General features: G+C 40.2%; 1 protein-coding gene across 3 annotated transcripts in view; it reads right to left on the reverse strand.

Moving 5' to 3' along the window:
• Window positions 1–15,852, reverse strand: part of RAPTOR1 (Regulatory-associated protein of TOR 1) — a 142,631-nt gene that overhangs the window by 49,707 nt on the left and 77,072 nt on the right. For 2 of the 3 annotated variants that reach the window (XM_089793463.1, XM_089793462.1), the window contains exons 18-20: window positions 5,513–5,637; window positions 5,259–5,404; window positions 5,015–5,116 (exon numbers count right to left, since the gene is read on the reverse strand). In XM_089793463.1, the coding sequence (XP_089649589.1) occupies window positions 5,015–5,116; window positions 5,259–5,404; window positions 5,513–5,637 (373 nt within the window). Of the gene's footprint in view, window positions 1–5,014; window positions 5,117–5,258; window positions 5,405–5,496; window positions 5,638–15,852 lie in introns of all 3 variants that reach the window. The other variant, XR_016354204.1, reaches the window with a different exon arrangement.

A 15,852-nucleotide genomic window follows, 5' to 3' on the forward strand; every position in this document is an offset into this window, starting at 1 on the left:
GGTGAGGCTCAACCTCAGCATCCACTGTTTCCTGAGCATCTACATATTCTTCCAGTTCCGGTGGAGAATCCACATCCAAGAGATAGAGCTTTTGCTGAACACATCTATGGCCCCGAGACCATTTCTCATCACAATTATAACAAAGCCCTTTGTCTCGCCTAACTCGCATCTCTGTTTCCGACAAGTGCTTGATCGGAGTAGTTCTGGGAGCTGGTATGACTGGAGGGTTGTGAGAACCTGTATTTCTGAATGGAACAAAATTAGATCTGGAGCGTTGTAGAGCACTAATCTTGTCTTCCGCTAACTTAGCCAACCCAAGGGCTTCCATCATTGTAGTAGGTCGAAACATTTTGACTTCTGAGCGAAGTGCATCCTTCAGACCACTGACAAAACAACTACGGAAGAATTCATCAGACAAGCCCTCTGTGTGATTAGCTAATTTTTCAAACTCTGTCTGGTATTCTCTTACAGTGCCTGTTTGACGCAGTTTAGTGAGTGCTCCTGTGAAATCATCAAAGGAACTAGGGCCAAAGCGCTCCAAAATGAGGGTGCACAATTCGCTCCACGTTGGGCCTACATTAGCCTTGATGTACCAACGGAACCATTGAAGAGCTTCATGTTCCAAATGAAAAGATGCAAGGGAGACTTTGTGGTTATCCAAAGTATTATGCAAGCTGAAATACTGCTCTGCCCTATAGATCCATCCAGTCGGATCAGAACCATCGAAGCGTGGAAAATCAAGCTTTGGTCCACGGAAATTGCCAGAAGAGGACCCAGTATCTCCTGAATGGTTTCGGCTCATGGCTGACTGCTGAAAGTTAAGACCCAGAATTTTGTCATCCAGATCTTGAAGTCTGGTTTTGAGGGATGCAATTTCCTCTTCCATGATTTTTGCTCCTGTACGCGTAACAACCATAAAACAAGATTTTTTTTTTTTTTTTTTTTTTTTTTTTTTTTTTTTGAAATGGGTAGAAGATGAGAAACAAAAACTTTTTTAGTTACGGCAAACTTGGATTTGGGTAAAACTCATATAGGAAATGGGTGTTCGACGGGTGGTGGGAGACTATCTGGGGACAAGGGAAAAAGAAAAATGAGGGTTTCAAGGGTAGGGAGGCGAAATGAGGCGAACAGTCCAAGGGGGATAAGGGAGCAAAATGAGGAATTGAATCTTGTGGCTCAGTTTGGTGGCGATTGGATGAGAGGTGAAAAAGATAGGGCAAACCCTAAAATTAGATAAATGAGGGATTTAGGGCTTTGATATGTAAAATTTGGGGTTGGGTCGCCAAGGAAGGAAGTATGCGAAATGATATTGCAGACGTTCTGCGGAAGTATGAGCAGAAACAGAAAGCAAACAAGGAAGCTATGACTAAAAAAGTTTCACTCACAGACAGAACAACTGAAAAGAGTTATTGCAATAACAAGAGATATTAGAAGTGAGAGGAACCTGAAGGCCACGACAGAAAAAAATTTGATGTAATTTCCACCCAGCGAGCCCAAGAGAGTGCTCTGATACCAGATGAGAAGAACCTCCTTATAGCAATATCGTGAGAATGCTCGAAATAACAGAATACAAAGTGATAGCAGAACTCAGAATAAATCTACTGATCGCAGGCCACTTCGAGGGGGTAACCTCCTTTGAGCAAGCTCAATACAATAAATTCGTCCGTGCCCATCAAGGGCCTCAACCTATTCTTATATACTGGGTACGATCTAGAAAAGTAATACTACCTATGCATGTGGGATAATAAAATAAACTCACGGGACGACTTACAAAGCATATGCGTCCAACAACTCTACTCTAACAAAATAAACAGAAGGAACACACAGGTTCCTAACAAACTACTCCATGTTGAACTTCCTCACTCTAGACATCACAAGACTTTTTACTTATACTAAACCAAAGCACAAGTCGGCCTAGCAAATTACATTAAATAAACCCTCAAGCCACAAGTCGGCTTGCTAATAGACATTAAATACATGAAATAACTAAATACTTCAAAGTTGCCGGTTCGTGGTTCGGTTCCGGGTTCGGGTTCGAGAACCGGTTCACTGGTTCGACAAAATTTTGAAAAGGGGTTTGGGTTCGTTTGGGTTCGTTAGTACAAAAACATGTAAAAAAAAATATTTTTTTTTAAAATATATATATATACATCTTTATGAAGCATGAGTTAGAATTAGAATGTAGCATAGTAGCATAAACACATTTGAACGACAAAAAACTTTAAAACAGCATAAACAATATAGTAGCAAACCACAACAATCATTGGAACCCCTAGCGACTAGATCTCTTTCCTTTCATTTAAAAAATTCATAACTGTATCTGATTAGTTTATGCAGATCAACAATAAGTTTTAATAAAAATTTCTTCTTTTCATAAATTTATTTACCAAACTCTTATTATGATTAACATAATCGATTGAACGTGGTTAAAAACTAATTAGATCTAGCTTGCAGAAGGTAAATCCCTTTGACCAGCTGAATATTCTTCAATCTCTTTGGGCACAATCTCCCAAGCACTAATCAACAACAGTAAACTGGAAAAAGACCATTCATGGAGGCCTCTGGATAACACAGTCTGACGTCCCAGATTCAATATTCTTTAATACAATTTTTAATATACCTAGAGGAGAAATAATCAGCCAAACAGTGATAGACAATGTGGTAAGTAGCTGCCCCACCTGACCATATTCATGTGACCGTAACTTTCTTCTGCAGGGCAACATTTCCCAATAAAACGTTGTTTATTGTTTAGTGATTGAAAAATTCATATTGCTACTCAAATAGGCCTTGAAATTCCTCGAAATTGGTCATGGTGGTCGCCACATGTTGAGCATCTTCTCTTGTGGGTGTCTCAAATTTAGTAGCATTTTGATTCAAATAGAAAGTGTTTTACAGCTAGGGATTACTCAACACTAAAAAACTGTGGCATTGTAATGCCTACCAACCCAGACCCAAGATGTATCAACATAAATTAAATTAAAACATGCTGTAATGTGGCAAATTTATATGTGGTTCTCTTGGGTTCGAACCCTGGTCCGAAATTTTATATGTGGTTCTCTTGGGTTCGAACCCTGGTTCGAACCAGATCGAACCAGGCCTCCAAAAATGAACCCAGGTCGAACCCAGGTCAAACCGGACCAGAACCACAAACCGGTTCGAACCAGTACGTGGTCCGGAGGGGGGGGGGGGGAGGTACCCGTGCAACTCAGAATACTTCGAACAAGCCCCAAGTTTACAATGCTTAACTAACTGATATGAAAACATAAGAGTATGTGCCCTTAGGCATAGGTCCACATGCCATCCAACAATCCAAATCCAAGAGAGCACATGCCATCTCCCTCAGATCGAACATGCAAATATGATCTCCAAAGTCTGCCCAGAAAACAGGAACACGTTACCCAGCAGCCACCAAAAAAGCTCTAATTTATGCGCACTGAGGACAAGGTTCCCTAATGTGCCTCAAACACATCCCCAACCACGCGAACCATAAGTCCACAAATCCAAGCTCGATGCTCCTGTATCACTGAGATTGTGCATCAGCAAAGGAATAACACAGGTAGAGATAGAAGGAGATTTTTTTAATATGTATCCAGGAACTAACAATTGGCAAAGCTTTTGATTCTAAGTTGCAAGATTGGATCATAATTATCTAGGATCTTCTGGACAAATTGGGAAATTATACGATCACTCATACATATAGAGAAGAAAACAAACCAGCTGAATGCATTGCAAACACAGATAAATCAACTGGGCATGTATTCGATAGTCAAGGACATGGAAAGTGGGAGACAATAAAAGATATAATTGAAAAAGATAAATGCAATCTTAAATGACTTTAACACCCAATTTCAGAATCATGAAGTGAGGAAATGGCAGACAATATGGATGGATTTGCCAAAAGCTGAAAAATCTAAACAGGAAGTGTGTCCGCAGATCAATGGTCAGAAGAGCAATCAAATATTATTAGATGCACATCCATATGGGCTGATTTAAGGAGGGCAACTGTCGACCTGGAGCAAAATGAGTACAAACATTAAACGAGGCTGATATGAGCGTATACCAAATGCATAGCCTGCGAGGACAAGTATGCAGAATAGTATAACAGAATCACAGAAGATGTACAGGATAGGAATGGCAACGGCAGACCAGTGCAGTGAACAACTGCAAATTGCAGAGTTAGGGGTGAATAAAATTGGAATGCGTGTAGAGAAACTTGCTAGATGGAAGGCCTGACTCTCAGAATACCATTCACACCCTGAGAAATCACGATGTCTCATCACTTTAGACTGAGCTGTTTTAACTGTGATGTGCCCGTGTTCAAACAGTACAAAAGTTGGTTTCCTCACTCACAGGACCAGGTCATTGAAGCGATTTGCACCCTGGTAAGGGGAAGCATTGGTGGAAGCAGGCATTGGTGCGACAGCTGGATACACAAAAATGGTCTTGACTATACTGGTCAATATCACATCAACAAAGGCAATCTATGTTTAAAGGCTTCCAGGTTTATAAGCGAGGTGAATCTCACTGCAGTGGCAAACGAGTTACTTAACATAGAGGAGGATGGATGGTAAGCTGGCTGAGACTTCTTTTTCTGACCCTAAGTATGCTGATGATTGGTACAAGGAAGCTGCGGCTGAATCTTCAAACACTCGCAGGAGGAAAGAAGAGAAGCTAGAGTACATGCAGAAAGCCTGGGAGATGTTTCAATGCAAAGTTATGAACAAGGATATGGAGCCCTTTGGCAGAATCTGAGAAGTGCTGGCCATCTGCTGCTGGAGCCGTCAAAGTTTCTGATTTGGGGCATTTAGGGATTACCTCTAGTCATTTGAATTAAGCAGTGGTTTTAACATGCTTATTTTAAAAACAAAAAACTCTCACAAATTTGTTCTAATTATCTCAAATCATTTATCTGCCACATATCTATGTGCAGCTAAATTTGGCATTTCTCACAATTATATAGCACTTCTATAAGCCTTTAAAAAATATGTGCAAAATTAGAGCTAGACAAACTAACCAGGGCCGAAATACAGCTCTCTGAGGAAGATGGGATATTACAAGCCAATTGTTCTCTATCAAGATCCCAAACCATGATGGAGGATATCTCCCCTGATGCATACTGCCAGTTAAAAGAAACTTAGAACACCTATATTGTAAGTTGAAAGAAACTTTAAAAAACTCTGTGATAAGGAATAAAATGCTGAACAGTAAGAAAGAATAAGAAAACCATTTTTAAAAAAATCAACTTAATTTAGCATTACCAGATAACCTGTCAACTGCTGCCAATCAACCACAGCATTCACACAGCGAGCACCAGGTCTATGGCCTTGTGTTGCTTGCCAAGCTGTTGCAAGTTTCTGTTTATCTCGTTGGGTGTAATCTTTCCAAACACGAACACTCCCATCACCTGTAACTTACAGTTGATATTAGTGGCCTCCCCACCATTCCCAGTTCAACACCTCAAAACTACATACAATCACAATAATCTGGAAAACATACCGGCAACGGATCTTACTTGAAGCAACAAGAAGCATGCTGTCATCCAGTTCGTTCACAAGGGACAGCTTTGATATTCCTCTTTTGGCACCATCGTGGTTATCAAAACTATTCATCAGTGAAAATTCTTCATGGTTCCATATCCTGTAAAATACAATAGAATTTACTTCTTAAACCCAATGTACAAGATATGTGTTCAACATGCCAAATCTGTGATGAAGATAATAGTTCAACTCTATAGTCAAATCATATCAGTCTATAGCTGTTGAAACAACTGGCAGCAACCGAGCAGGTACACTTTTGGTTCTAGGTAAATTTCCAATTGTTTATACTCAAAATTGTGACATGAAGTATTCTCCTTGCCCCACACCAAACCCAAATACTACTGCTATCCACCATCTCGTTGCCCATATTAGGAAAGCCATAGGCACAAAAGCATTAAATCCAATAAGGAAAACAGTGTATAGTCAGATAATAGTAGTTTATAGTTGCCGAGGCAACTGGCAGCAATTGAACAGATACATATTTGGTGCTAGGTAAATTTACACTTGTTTATACTCAATATCATAACATGAATTATTCTCCCTTGCCTCCAACCAAATCCAAATACTACTAGTATTCACCATCTTGTTTCCCATATTAGGAAAGCCATTAGCACAAAAACGTTATATCCAAAAACAAAAACAGTAAATAACAGATCAAAACATGTTGATATCTACCATTTGAAACACACCAATAGCTTGCAGTTGACAGAGGGTGGCCACAACAAAATTGAAGGTTCCATCAATACAGAAGATCAGATGCTGAGACAAATATAAAGCACAATGATGAAGCTTGTACGAACAAGCTTTGTGAATGAAATGCATACCTCTTCATTGATATTTTTCTCAAGTAGACAATGGTAAATACCAAAAATTACTAAATATCAACTGGAACTGGAAATAAAATCAGTAGCTCAGAATACAAACCCACCATGTACATGCATTTCAAAATAAAAAAGGGAAACAAAAGTCAGATAGAGAAATGAATCTCTAAGAGGAGAAATTCAACTACATAGGAAGCATTTAGTAGTAGAAGCATATCATGCAATAACAAGATCCTCTTCCTAACAGGTGACAGAGACATTTTCTTCATATGTAAAATATTAGTTATTGTGAAAACAATTAAAATCCAAGGAAAGCACTCTGCTTACACAGCGAAATGACACATAGACAAAACTTTGTTATCCTAAGTTAAAAGCAAAAGCTTTCATGTTGCTTGCCACACAAGGTGGAAAAGATCCACCAAAATGCTGTCAGTTTCAGCACAGCACATCGATTTGGAAAAGCACATCTCAAATCAACAAAACTTCTCTAAATTTCAAAAGCATGAGCCAGATGTCTAGAAACAAGAACTTCTTTTCGTAGCAATGCATTGGATGTTATATGGGATATTTGTTATATTTATGTAGTCTTGTGGAATAGCATCAGAAAGAATAAAGGAAATCCTAAACTATACCCTGAACATTCCTAGCTCAAATGCTTTGCTATACATTTTTAAAATATGTTTAACAAAAATTGTGATTTGAAGAGAATATCAGTTAGATAAGCAATAGATATAAATATCTTATTTTAATGGTGATAGATTATTGAATGTTTATATTATGGTATGAATTGTTAGTCAAATGAAATTGTCAAAGGAAACAAAATACCCCTCATGGACATGGAGGGAAAGAATCGATCTAAAGATGAGAGCAGATGAGGAAGAATAGTGAGACATCATGACTCCAATATCTCAAACTCACAGTAAATATGTCTTGTTCAATGTATTGATTAGTTACGCTTTCAAGTCACAAGTAAGAAAACCACTCTGTATCGACATGTCGTCATTGTTTTACCCTCATGATTGCTTATATCTTTTTGTGTTGACATCATACTTCAGTAGTTCAATGTTGACTATTAGTCATGCTTCTCTCTGAGTGTGTTGCCATGGATATGTGTTCATAATAATATACTAGCATGCACACACATTCGTAAATGTGCTTGTGTTCAAAATATAAATATATATGCATAAGAAAACTTGGAGAGATGGAAAAAACCTATTTGGTGCAATGAGAAGCTGAAAAGTCACTACTTCATTCATGCTCTCCCTTCAAAAGGTCAATGAACACGAGCATATCTTATACAAAAGAAAAATTTGAGATGTACAAGCATAATTAGAAACATGTAGAGTTCAGAGGTGAATATATCATTGGAGGAAACGGTATGTTTGGGATTTCATCACTCATGGTAAGGTATGAAACAACAGAGGCAAACAGAAAGAAAGAGCTTACTAATAACTAATAATTATTCTTCACAATATGTAGCATTTGGGTTTTCCTCATTGCACACTTAGGATGTCTAAGGAACTAAAGTAGAGAGTTCTCTATTTTTTTATATGGACTTGAATGTGATTTATGTTAATCATCTATCTGATTTACATAATCAGTTTATACATATAAAGTGCATCCTCCTAAAAAGTAAGCACTTAAAATTGTGCTCATTTTGAAACCATTTTGCGCTTACTTAGCACGTTTCTTTCTTATGATAGGACCTTGTACCACACTTTTGCACACTATATTCAAATATTATAAGTTCTTATCCTTCAATCTTGCTTAAACTCAACTTGGCTCTCACTTCTAGACATGATTTCCCATTTTTCCACTCAATCACACAATTCATTTCCTCACATTAAACCCATGCATTTGTTTTCGAATTTTGTGAATTGTTTTGGCCTTGTGGCAACCTTCTGTTTTCTTCCCCTGTTCCTTTTCACATTCTCAAGATCTTGTCAAATTTTGAGGTGATTTTACTTGGAACAAATCAACCTGTCCACTCGTTCTTCGGAACAAGTTGATTGACCAACTTGCGCTTGGGTTTTTAAACCTGAATTTTGCCTTAGGTCTGATGGCAGGATTTCCCTCCAAGTATTCAATTGTAGTCGACCTTGACAAGATTTGCACAATGAAATGAGTATAAAGAGACACCAACAACGCCCCCCCCCCCCCCCCCAGTGTGGATCTTGCATTAGCACCCTTTATCACTTTGGTTGTGCTATTCAAATTCAATTAAGGGTAGGGTTTGTATTCCAAGATAAAGAAACCCCACCTAAGAATTTGGTGAGTGGTCTACCCTTCCTCTATACATAAATATATCCAATTGGTTATTAAAATGTTTTAACGCAGATAGGCCCATAAATTAATTGTTTTGCTTTTTGGTATGCATGCAAAATAGAGGTGGTAAATTAGTAGAATGGTCAAGATGGGTTTGTAGTTTTGATTACTCCTTATCTTCAATCTACTTACTGGTCATAATTCGACCGGACATTGTAATTATTTTTTCAGCCATAGTAATGCGCCAAATAGGCCTATAAATAGATTGTTTTGGGTATACATGCAAAGATAGAGGCAGTAAGTTGGTAGAACAATGACGATGGATTTGTAGTTTTGATTACTCCTTGTTTTTAATTAGTATATTGACAAACCATTATTGACATAGATCTATAATTTAGTTAGTTTTCCACACTAGTGCTCCCAATTAAGGTGGATTATCTATGGAAACCAGCAGCTTCGAGTTATCTTTCATTGATGAGTATTCATAAATAAATAAAGTTTCATTGATAAATTCACAATCTCAAATCAAACCTAGGTAAACATTAGCCCTAAAGACAATCCCTGCTCTACTTCACCATAATGAGGAATCACAATTTCAATAAGTATTACATGTAATTAACAAAGCAACCTCACTTTTAAGAAAAGGAAAGCCTAAATTCAAGATACTCACTTAAAGGGAACATAAAATGCTTCTATTGTAATAATGTAGGACATATAATTTTGAATCATAAGATGGGGGATATGATCAAATATATGACAAAACAAATCAACCCACTTCCTCATCTGAAGAAACTAACCAAGAAGACTTGTCCTGTCTTGGTGATAAAGAATGTGTTTTGAAAAATTTCAAGGTTGGAGGCAAGAGGTGTTCGGCCCATTGGTGAACAAAAAAGAAAAATATAATCAATGCAAAATACAATTCATTTAACAAATGCTTTCCATACACAACAATGATATTTCATACAATGATAATGATGCCAAAATACATAAGTGTTCACGACATTTATAATGTTTGAAACGGTGCCGATGAAACAACACAACCGTGTCTGCACCGATAACTGTCTAACTACCCCTTTTACCTGACAACATCATCCCCCCCCAAAAAAGAAACATCGTCTCCTGGCGACTCAAAAACTAACAAAATTAGCAGTCGACATACAAACATACAAACATAGAAACAATATAGACTAGGGAGGAGGTTGCATCCTTGAAATGCTCTGCTATCGGCGCAACTCATAAACTTGATCAGTGCAGATGCGTAAATCCTTCTGCGTTCATGTTTTAACCTCCATTGCCTCCTTTAGGAGAAGTGTTGCGTACATGGCCTAGGCCTTAACTATATATAATTCTTGTTCGATCGTCTATAATCTTTCGTCAGCCTTCTCCTTATCTCATAAGAGCACTATGCGCTTTGCTGCCCATGTTGTCTGCTAGCTAACCAATTCAGCAACTAACTTCTCTCTAGCCTCTATCTCGACTATAGTAGACCTCACCGTTGCAATCTTCTCTAATTCCCTATCTGCCTATGCATGCCTATGAGCATAGTAAATGCCTTTATATGTCCCCACTATCTCGTGTGCCAGCTTCTCCATAGGAGTGTTGCATAGTCCCAACTCAAGCTCTGTGGCCCAATCAGCCAACATCTTTAGTGTTTCAACGATTGGCCATCCCCTGGCCTCAAAGAAGGAGCGAAAACGCTCAAGACAGACCCCCCATATATAGGCTCGAATCAAATGTAATCCCTTCCTACGAGTCAAAGCCTAATATGCAATGATGTGTGCTCTCTCCATCACAACCACCATAGCTCTGATGTATGCCTTGCATCTATCCTCATCTGACCCATAATCTTCTTTTCCCACATATCAATATTCCACTCCCTATCGGTATCCATCTCTACCTCTTTAGCGGTAGCCACGTCCACATCCGGTGTCGCCTCCTCCTCTCTGGGTGCATCTTCAGACTATGGTACTCCTACCTCCTGTGGCTCTAATGTGGCAACTGCTCCTAGGGATACCTCTCCATGCCTCGAGGACCGAATGGAGTACCGACCTCTACAGGAATGAGTTGTAACTACTATCGCAGGAATGCACTAGCTATATCCATTACCTCAACCTTCTCGGGTTGTACTGCCTGTGTCGTCTCAATGCTCTCCACTGACTATATTGGTTGGGCCTCAACCAACAAAGATGAAGATATGGTGACCACAACGTCAAAGCCAATTACATCTAGTCAAACTTGAGGTTTGGGCTCTGGCACCTACATCTCTACTATCTCTGCTACTGGCGCTGCTAATGCAACTGGATCTAGTGAAACATTCTATGGAGTCATAACATCTATAGTGGCCATCGATGCAGTCATGATAACTAGCACATGCCTTTAGCCAAACAGAGGAATAAGCAAAATAGTGGTTGTCAAGTGTGCTGAAGTTGGCAACTGGGGATGGGTGAAAAATGTGGACCCTTCGATTGCCGCATTGCTCCCAACTTCTGTCGAGGTACCCTCTTCCTCGAAGTCGGCTCCACTACTCTCAAAGGTTTCCTCCCTTCCACTATCTGTGTCCCCATATGCATTCAACTCCCACAATACCCTCTTCTGACCGGCTGCAGTTCCACCCATATCTAAATGTCTCCAGTAGAATATTGGAGGTTCTCCTGGCACTAATTTCCCCCTCCGTGGAACTTTAGAGTTGTCTACTGGAACTTGATGAAGGGTTGCTTCTAGAAACAAGCCGATGGCATGATGTGGCATGAAAAATGTTCGATGCCATAATGTAATATAAAATCCTCCATTCTATTGGCGAGGACCGTGGCCCAATCATACACAGTACCATTCATGATGTCGTTCATGAATGTACTCTGAGGCAAAGCAATATCTGAGGCCCTATTTGCCCCTATCAACCTGCTTTTAATTACATCCATAATAAATCTCCAATGGCCCGCTCGAATGAAATCTCTCCCTAGTCCTCGGCTCTTGGCACCTTTCACCACAGACTCCATTTCCTCTAGTATGAGATTGCGGCCCACCAATTTTACCCAATATTCCTTGCGTTCTTGCAGCAACTTGTGATTGTTGGTCACCACTTTGCGACCTCCTTGGCCAGCAATGCCAAAAACCCTACTAAAACCTCACGGTTTGAAAGAGACTGTCATAAGGTGCTTCTTGTACAAAAATGTACTTGTTCTACTATTCTTGTTGTACGTTTCTATCATAGTTCTTAAGATCGATTCAAACAGTCGAATAGAAAACAGTGGAAGTTGTATTGCCCAATTTACTTGCACCCGTATCAGAATTTGTTTGATTAAATATGTATCTACAGTCTCTTGCCACCATCTTCGGCACTCACTGCCATTCAACCCTTCAAACTGAACTCTAAGGTGTGACAGGTCGGCCTTCACTTTTTGTTTCTTACTGTTGGATGCTGTCGAGCCCGCAACTCGAACTCTAGAAGCCAACTCTCGCATTCTTTTCCATATTTGCCTTCAACTGATTTTTTTTATTGTTTTCTTTTCCTTGTGGACTCCATAGTTACGATCTCTTGTTTTGTCTTTTAATGTAACCAAATAAACAATTAGGGTTTGCTCTCTCTTTTTGTCTTTTGCGACAGTGCTTCTCTGGCGGCAATGGTTCCCACGTTCAACGCCTTTGTTGTCTTTCACTTCTCTGCGGATATTCTTATTTTTCCCACGGACGATATGCTATGAAATATGTTTCCTCTCCCACAGAATGTAGCTTATTTCTTTTCTCCTTCAACGGAATCTCTTCTTATGACTTCTTGCGAATGATCTCTCTGTATACCGACACCAATACTCTGCTACCACAAACTGCCTTTCTCTATCTTCAGGACCCCCCACTATGTATTGGCAATGTCAAGCCCTACTCGCCCTCAGTGGACCCACGAAGTCTAGTCCCCAACGTTCAAACAACTCCTGGGCGTGGGATGCGTTTAATGGCATGAAGTCCCTCTTGAGTGGCTTGTCGACTCTCTGGCATGTATCACAACTCAATACCCATTCCCGTGCATCGTTGTAAAGTGTGGGCCACCATAACCCGGCAAGCAAAACCTTCTATGCTGTTGTGCCGGGTCCAAGGTGGCCACCTGCTAGTCCTTCATGTGCTTCCCTTAGAACACTTCACACTTCTTCCATTACACATCACCATAGTACTTGATCAAGTCCCATCTTGTAGAGAAGACCATTTATTAGTTGAAAAGTCTGGCTCCTTATAACTAGCTTCCATCGTTTGCCTGGCAGCATTTCTCTCGAAAATTGAGACATTGATAGATACTCCCCTATAGACTTGTACCATCCCGAAAGAATGGCGATTCTAAATAAGTGTACATCCGAAAAATCATCATTGACCCCTTTTGGTGACTCCCGAGACCTGATTCGAAAGAGCTAGTCCACAATGACATGACTCTTCCCAGGTTGCACAATGATGGTCAAGGTGAATTCCTGCAGTAGCAACAACCATCTGCTAATTTGCCTTGGATAATTGGTTTGTTCACAAAGTACATCAACACCTAGTGATCCATGTAAAAGGTAAATTGTGTAGCCAATTGGTAATGTCTGAACTTTTGTACTTAGTACACCATCCCTAGAGCCCCCCTTTCAGTGGTGCTATAATTCTTCTTGAATTTTGACAGTAGCCGACTTGCAAAAACACTAGGTGATCAAGGCCATGGTCACCACTCTGCACCAACGTTGCACCTATGGCAAAGTTTGAAGCGTTCACATGGATGTGGAACTCCTTCTTCCAGTTTGGATACGACAATATGGGTGCCCCCAATAATCTATTCTTCAGCTCTCTGAAGGCAATCTCTTGCTCGAAAGTCCAAATGTATGGTTCTCCTTTCAATGCCAACTTGTCCAGGGGCAGAGCAATTTGGGCATAGTTCTTTATAAACCCTCTATAGTACCCAATGTGCCTGAGAAAAGACTTGACTCTAGATACCTCCGTTGGGGCTTCCATTTCCACTATTACCCTTACTTTATCAGGGTCGGTCCTTAATCATGTCTTGCAAACAATGTGCCCAAGTAGTTTCCCTTGAGGAACCATGAACCGACATTGTTTTGGATTCAATCCAACCTTGCCCATCAACACCTCTCTATACATTCCTATAAATGCCTTCCAAGTGATTGTTTCACCCACTGAAAATGGAACAATCATCCAAAAATGCACGAAAGTTGCCTATCGACATTTTGTCAAATATGTGCAAAATGATCCTCTGAAACGTGGCAAGTGCGTTACACAATCCAAAGGGCATATGGTTGTATGCATACACTCCATCCTCCACCAGAAAAGTAGTTTTTAGTTAATCTTCTTCAACAATGGAGATATGGTTATAGCCAGAGAATCCATCGATGGAGGAATACATCTCGTGTCCAACCACTTCTTCCAAAATCATGTCGATGAACAAAAATAGGAAGGGATCTTTTATTGTGACCGTGTTGAGGCACCGAAAGTCCACACATCCAAATTTGGATCTTGTCCTTCTTCATGGATATCACAATTGGTAATACCCACTCACTTATTTGAACTTTAAATATTATGTCGGCTTCCAACATTCGTTGTATTTCCTCATCTACGCGAGCTGCGTAGTTCTTGATTTTGTATGGTCGCTTCCGCACAAGTAAGGCTCTAGGTACCAACTGTATGCGGTGGACACACATCTTTGGCAAGACTCCTTTTAACTCCTTTTAAATCCTTGTAAGTCCATGCAAATACATCTTTGTACTCCAAAAAGATTTTGAATGTCGCGGCCTTCAATACAGGGTTCTAACCGTCTCCCAAGAGAATGTTCCTTGGATTCTTTGCATCTCCAAGATTAGTAGCCTCTATGGACGGCTCTTTGTATCTTATCTCTTTTCCTTCAAAGCAATGGGCGGAACTCTCATTGATCTCTGCATTTCCTTCTCTGTATTCCACGTACTCTGGTGGGAATATCTCATCATCTAGCTCCTCGATGCCAAGCATGTACGTATGGAAGAGCTCATAGTCTTCCATCTACCAATGGAAAAGTTAATTCAATGAACCGGTCTCGTCTCTTGAACACTCCTCCAATTCTAAAACACCTTCGTCTTTCGGATCCATTCTTCCCTCATTTGACTGATGCTCTCCATCTTACTCGAAGTCCGACGACGATGTCATTTCTTCACTTACCATTTGAGTTCGAAGATCAATAGCAAACTTCCACCCTCCACTTTCCATTGACAAGATCTTCTTCCAATTGTGATTTACTTTCGCATCCACCAGCCATCCTCTTCCAAGAATGGCATCATATCCCTTTTTCTTCAAGGGAATCACTACGAAATCTAGCACAAATGGATGCATCCCAACAATTACTTGTATAGCCACCAAGGTCCCTAGGAGCTTTAACCCCTTTTGGTCGATGTCGAGCAAGTTGAATATGGGTGGCCAAAGTGTAGGCTTGCCCAATTTCCTCCACATCTCCTCAAGAAGAACATTCACCCCGGACCCACCATCCACAATGGTGTCCATCAGGATGGTTCCAAAGATTCCCATCTCAACCACCACCGAATGACAGTCGTTGCTTACTGTCAGCAACAAGGGATATGTCGCCGACCCTACTGGTACCATTTGTTATTCCTTCGTCTCTAACGGGTTTGCGTGGGCATTCAATAATGTCATCCTTAGTAGGAATACCATTTGTAATAGGTCTTGAACTCTAACGGTGCCTCCATTTTTAGAATCTAATTGACCAAGTTGTTCTCTCCCTCCAATCGCTGAGGAATAGTATCTTTCATATCTTTTGTAGCCTTCATTGCCCTTTCTACGTCTTCTCTTGCCTCCCGCAACTTTTGCTTCTCCGTGCAGGGGTCAGGATAGGTGGCCTGCTTAGCCTAGTTGCGGGTGACAACCAGAACTTTCTCCTCGTCAATGTTAATGAGGTTTACTTGTTTCGAGCAGTTAGAATCTTCATGGTCCCCTAGACCACACCATTGACATAATTTATGAGTGTCATTCTTCAGACACTCTCTAAAGAAGTGGCCCCATTGGTTACATGCCCAGCATTGGATTATGGGCCTTCCCTTGGAATCATATTGTATTTGATTCCTGTTGTCATTCTTGCCCCATCCTCCTCGGCGGTTGTTCTAGTAGCTGCCAAATGTGACATTATTGTTGCCCTGGGTCTCATTGTTAGTGCCCAAAGTGGATGATTGTTCTTGTGTGAACAGTATTTGTTGGCTTCTAGTCTTCATGTTGAATGG

The sequence above is a fragment of the Cupressus sempervirens genome, chromosome 7, assembly GCF_028749045.1.
Source record: "Cupressus sempervirens isolate cs-2001-9-10 chromosome 7, ASM2874904v1, whole genome shotgun sequence".
Taxonomy (NCBI): domain Eukaryota; kingdom Viridiplantae; phylum Streptophyta; class Pinopsida; order Cupressales; family Cupressaceae; genus Cupressus; species Cupressus sempervirens.